The sequence below is a fragment of the Sinocyclocheilus rhinocerous genome, unplaced genomic scaffold (assembly GCF_001515625.1).
Source record: "Sinocyclocheilus rhinocerous isolate Xijiao unplaced genomic scaffold, SAMN03320098_v1.1 scaffold344, whole genome shotgun sequence".
Taxonomy (NCBI): Eukaryota; Metazoa; Chordata; class Actinopteri; order Cypriniformes; family Cyprinidae; genus Sinocyclocheilus; species Sinocyclocheilus rhinocerous.
The window spans coordinates 372,363-378,595 of NW_015627959.1; the positions used below are offsets into that span (position 1 = coordinate 372,363).

The window sequence follows — 6,233 nt, forward strand, 5'->3', positions numbered from 1 at the left end:
TATTTCTTTACACTGTTTTCTGCTGGCGCTTGAACACACTTTCCTTATTTTTTTCCACCACAAATGGCCAAGCAAGCGCAGACACTGGCAAGATACACGATACAGAACGAGACCAAATGCGATATCAGCACGTCTCCACACAGTAAACAAAACAAGCGTTTCTGAATTTAGTCTCAGAATTTAGAGACTAAATTCATATAATATATATATGTACATATAATAAATTTCCATATGTGAAATATATTCGAAATCAAAACAATTCCATATATATATATATGAGTATTTCTTTACACTGTTTTCTGTTGGCGCTTGAACACACTTTCCTTATTTTTTTCCACCACAAATGGCCAAGCAAGCGCAGACACTGGCAAGATACACGATACAGAACGAGACCAAATGCGATATCAGCACGTCTCCACACAGTAAACAAAACAAGCGTTTCCTAACTTAGTCTCAGACTCTAGATTTAATATTTTTAAAACATGCAACATGGCAAATCAAAAGATTTTTCACCTATAGGTGCAAAAATTATAGCATTTTGTACTTGGATTTCATTAACTAGCTGCGTAACAAGAACATGACCCATTTAAGTTTATAGGACAACTAAACTATCAATTTAAACAAAAATTTACCGTCAACTACAGACGTTGCATCCATCGATTCCGCCATGTTTCTCATTGACACGCCCCCAACTCGGAAACTCGGGGCTTAAAGAAAATTTCGAGTTTCCCACTCGTAATAATGACTTTGTGGTGGCGTTCATGTGCGTTCAACTCGTAAATACGATCTATCCGACATGACTTGAACGCACCAGTAGACAATATTAAGTGAATCAAGTGAATCACACCCACTGCTCCGGGTTTGTGTTCACTGCTGTGTGTGTGCACTTTGGATGGGATAAAGGCAGAGCACTAATTCCGAGTATGGGTCACCATACTTGGCCACATGTCACGTCACTTTCACTTTTCACTTTCACTTTCACTAATCAAAGTTGTGAAAACCTTCATTACACGACATTTATGAATGTCCTCATTTATAAATACAATACATAGTTTTTTGTATAATACTGCATATATAATATTATAATATAATATTTATCCTAAAACCTGTCAATACAGGTTGAGAGTATTTAATTAAATATAATAATAAATAATAAAAGATAGAAATGTGTTTAAAAAAAATATTATTAAAAAACACAAACATAATTTTTTTGTTTATAAGTTTATAAGCACATAAAATATGCATTGATGACATATATGGTTGCTTCATATAACACCATATAAAACAGCATCATATAAATATTATTAACATATGTGCATTTACTGTAGGGATATCATATATGTTATAAACTTATAAACTTGTCTTCATCTACCCAGAGAATGTATGTATGTGATGTATCGCCTTATAAGTAATATATATGGCAATATCACTCTTGATATATGGCAATATATTACATTTCCATTTGGGTATTTATAGTTTATATCTATTTATCTACAATAAATCAGGATTTAAGGCCCTTTACAGTGTGCTTTATAATAAACAGCAATGTATAACATTATGTACTGACAATTTGAAATAAAATATTAAACAAAAATATATTACCTTCTCAATTAAATGATGCCTACCAGAAAACTGTGTCTAAATAAATACAACCTTTGCTTGCTGTATGTCATATACTTACAGATGTGTAACATCCCTAAGTCCTCTGAAGGCATATTTGTTTATCTCTTCAATCTTGTTACCTTCAATAAATCTGGTTAGAGAAATAAAATTAGACAAAATGTAGGCTACAAAAAGTACTTCATCCAATCACTCTGCAGGGATATGGATAAAGTGTTCTAGGCATCCAACAAATATGTCAGTAATATATACTGTAAAGAAGACAACATTTTTGTTCATTAATTTAAATGCATAAAAGCTGTCCAAAATACTTACAAATACTCAAGATGAGGAAGCCCTGAGAATGCATCCTCCTTGATTTCAGAAAATGAATTAGAACTAAGGAGACTAAGAAGAGAACAGATGCCAGAATATGCCAGGAAATTCTAAAACATAAATATGACCAGCATAACAAAGAATGCCTTGCTTGTATACTCAACGTGTTAGTGTTTTCTAATGCGGATAAACAGGTACATTTATTAAAAGTGATGCAGCAGTCACTTACAGTAACTGCAGTGAGGACATTAGCGAGAACACAGCCTCCTTGATTTATTGGAAACTGCAATTAACACTCCTAAAAATATATTATAAATTAATAAATATGCCTCTTCTTTTGTTTATTGTTTTGTACCAATCACTACGATGCACGTTCAGTTTCGAAAACACAAATATAGGCTATATCCCACTATGTTTGATAAAATTATAAACATTTTTGCAAAAGAAATTGCTACGCGAACATAATATTACACTTACAGAGAGTTGTCACTTGGTAGGCTATAGTCGGTGGGATGAGAGGCGAACCGACGCAATTGATTGAATCTGTCGTGCAAGTGCATTTGAATATTCGCTTTGATCGGGACAGTTGAAATGAACAAATGAACAGTAAAGTTACCAAAAGACACTTTCGGATGGAAGATTGTTTATCGTTTGTAAGATGCATGGCTTTGAAGCGGAGTCGAAACCAAACGCTCCCCTGTCCCGCACAGCACAGTGAAATGCAGCATGAAGGACTGACTTCAGAATCAGCAGCTCTGATGCAGTCAGCGCTTTAGACTGACCCATTAGGAGGCATCACGAGGCCAATAAAGCTAATGAAAGTAGGCATGTAACTGTCAAATCATACCACTACTGTTTATTTGTGTTTGTACTTGCCTTTAGATGCTTTTAAAATGTGCTGATTATTGTTTTATCAAACCTCTTACTGTTTTCCTCTTTGCTACAGGCTATTAACTGAAATAGGTTAAATGTAATATGAACAAAACTGTTCATCTGTATATGTGGAGCAAGTATGAAAATGCACATATTATGTTGGCAATGAAAACGTGTCAAAGTGGAATAGGCTATGTAGTAATGACGCAGCAGTTCGTTGAATGAATGGCTTCTGTGTCTTGTGTATCAAGCTTCATGGACACTAGTCACTGGTTAATGCTACATTTATTGTATAATATAATATTATTTACATTAATATGAGCTCAAGCTGTATTTATGTTGTCTATTTCCCTACAGGTTATACTAGTAGATGCTGCATAAGTGACAACAATTTTTCTTGCAACCAGTAATAAACATGCCTGCAAATAATGGACTCCACAGTATGCACAGCATTAATCATTTAGAAGCAGATCTGATTTCAGCATGTAAGCTTTCTGTCTATATGTGACCAGGGGAGGTGCTTAAATTGATGACAGTGAAATGGCCTCCACTCCTACAGTCTGCCACTTTTACTGAAGTATACATCAGAAGTTTTCATCGGGTTTTCCTGCAGAGCAAACTCCCAATGCATCAACAGAAAACAAAGGATCATTACAGACTGCAAATTCCTAGGTACACATATTTGCAGCACTTTAAAAAGGCAAATCAATACAGACCACCTCATCAGAAAGGCCCATCAAAAACTCTACTTCATCAGACAATTAAGGAAAATCGAAAAACAGTCAGCAGTTAAGTCTGTTTTTAAACTACCATTGTGGAGACCATTCGGACAGCATCCATCAATATGGCACTGAAATTACTTATTTTGGCTCATAGGTATGATCTCCCTTTAGCACATCTAATGCACCAATAATACACATTAAAAGATTACAATGGAACCATCTCACCCATCGTGTCAAAGAAGCCTGAAATCACAAACAGCTGCCAGTCAATAAACATTCATATTTAATATTTATTTTTTATGTACATTGCACATTGTATTGTTTATTGTACTGTACATCTCATGCAGTAGTGAATACTTGCATATTGACAAAAAATTATTCATGGAATTTATTCTATTTTGCTTTATTCTATTATTTTCTACTACTCTATGCCATTCTATAAATAAATAAATAAAATGACTTTAGATGATTTTCCAAACGTTTTCCCATCTCATTGTTGCCCACTCTCTCCAAACACCTCAACAAGAAAATTCCAGAATGGAATCTTCATTGTGGAAGAGAGAGAGAGAGAGAGAGGGCAAAGGCGCGTGCCTGATGACGCAGTCACTCTTTTGCCGAGTATCATGGGAAAATAACATAGCAGGCTAGCACGCGCAGGAAGAGAGGAGAAGAACCGACACCTCCGCGGAACGAAACTATTCCCGTGCGTTATATTCCTCATTTACCTCCTCGAACAAGTGTAGACCGGCGACCTGAAACCATCTTAAACTGCCCAACGTATCGCGAAGTGTTCACGGTTGTTGTTGTTTGTTTCAGTTGTCGGCTTGTTGGATATTTAGCGCGTGTCGCTGTCGAGCGAGTTCGCGGAAGAGGTGGGTAGTTAAATTTACCTTTCATAAACCACTACGGGCATTCTCCACTCTTTAATACACCAAATATATTTCTTATTTATATAAAACGAGTCGTTATTTTACCCTAGTTGAAAATAATGAGAAAGTCAGTCAATCACAGGGGGTTTCTATAGAGAAGACACGGTTTGAAGCCGGTTAAGTTTAGAGGGGACCGTCTTTTCTGTCCGCTAGCCTTTATCATGTCTCTCACCTCTTCTTATGCCTATCTGTATATCTACTCTTTGTGTTTACATTAGGTCAGCATCGTTCCTGCTTCAGATACGAAAGCCCGTCGAGATTACATTCAGAAGATAAGCAGAAACTTTATCAAGCGAGGTTACAGTCGACGGCGGTGTAAATATGAGTTACAAGCCGATCGCCCCCGCACCCACCGGCTCCAACCACACGCCACCAGGTGAGTTTCATTGTGCTCTCGGTTCATTCATTTCTTTTTTTACATTCATATTTTTCCATTTGAGGTAGTTTTTGTCCAGCATCTTTTCAAACGCACCATTTTAATCCCGGGAAAAGGGGTCAGCGAACCTACTGTAAAAGAGGTCAGAGACACGGATAAAGGGGGAGGAGTTAAAGGAGCCATAACCATCTGTCTCGCTCATTACATAAATGTGGTATATTGTGCTGCTAACCGCACCCTATCGCGTTTAGGTTTAAAAGCTAACCATTTTCTTACCCATTTGTGAGTGTACCATGCCATCACATCAGTGCATATAATATTGGCTGTATTTTACCTCACTTCCTTTCATACACACACTGGGTGGCGAGACGTCATTGGTCGAGTTTGGCCTTTTGACACTTCCTTGATTTGTGATTGGTCTTCCTCTTGCTTTCTGGTATTAGGATCATGTGGCTCATCTCCATCACTGGCTTCCTCTTCTAACTTTAGACCAGCATTTAGTGACTTTGGTCCACCATCAATGGGCTTTGTACAAGTAAGTTAAATTTTTATAGCAGTGGGCTTTTTAGATACATTTGCAGACTTTAAATTATGATGATAAATGCCCAATCGGTCTGTTTTATTTGGAATAAATACACTACTGGTTTAAAGTTTTGAATGTAGTTTTTTTTTTTTTTTGAAAGAGGTTTCTTATGCTCACCAATGATGCATATATTTAATCAAAATACAGTAACATACAATAAAAACAGTAATATTTTGAAATATTACATTAAAATATTAAAGTTTAAAAAAATTTTTTTTTTCAAATGTGACTTATTCCTGTGGTGGCGATTCTGAATTTTCAGCAGCCATTATTTTACTAATCAGTGTCACATGGTCCTTCAGAAATCATTCTAATATATGGATTTGCTGCTTAAGAAACATTTCTTATTAATAATCAACGGTGACAACAATTGTGCTACTTAAAGGGGTCATATGATGCGATTTCATGTTTTCCTTTCTCTTTGGAGTGTTACAAGCTGATTGTGCATAGATAAGACCCCTGAAGTTGCAAAGACTAAAGTCTCAAAACCAAAGAGATATTCTTTATCAAAGTTAAGACTCTGCCACGCCCCCCTAAAACGGCTCGTTCTAACACGCCCCCACATACCTACGTCACGATCTGGGAAGATTTGCATAACGCCTCCCAAATGTTCACGCAAAGAAAGAACGCGTGGTTTCAGTAACCGCAGTTAGTGCTGAAGCAGCCATGTCAGGGAGACGCCGTGTGCTTCTAGGCGAAAGCAAAATCACTTTATTTGGCCTTCCGAAAGTAGATGCATTTAGGAATCTTTAAGATTACTTACAACAGAACAGCAATTTTATGCACTTTATGGATGACCGTTTCGTGAACCTAGG

General features: G+C 36.6%; 1 protein-coding gene and 1 pseudogene across 2 annotated transcripts in view; one reads left to right on the plus strand and one right to left on the minus strand.

Moving 5' to 3' along the window:
• The window catches only part of LOC107737116 (leucine-rich repeat LGI family member 2-like), a 4,654-nt pseudogene extending 1,933 nt beyond the window's left edge, over positions 1-2,721 (minus strand).
• A 1,412-nt stretch (positions 2,722-4,133) lies between these two features.
• Positions 4,134-6,233, plus strand: part of LOC107737098 (cyclin-dependent kinase 2-associated protein 2-like) — a 5,349-nt gene continuing 3,249 nt past the window's right edge. The window contains exons 1-4 of one of the 2 annotated variants that reach the window (XM_016548513.1): positions 4,134-4,233; positions 4,347-4,402; positions 4,678-4,835; positions 5,279-5,370. In XM_016548513.1, the coding sequence (XP_016403999.1) occupies positions 4,781-4,835; positions 5,279-5,370 (147 nt within the window). In that variant the 5' untranslated portion in view covers positions 4,134-4,233; positions 4,347-4,402; positions 4,678-4,780. The other variant, XM_016548514.1, reaches the window with a different exon arrangement.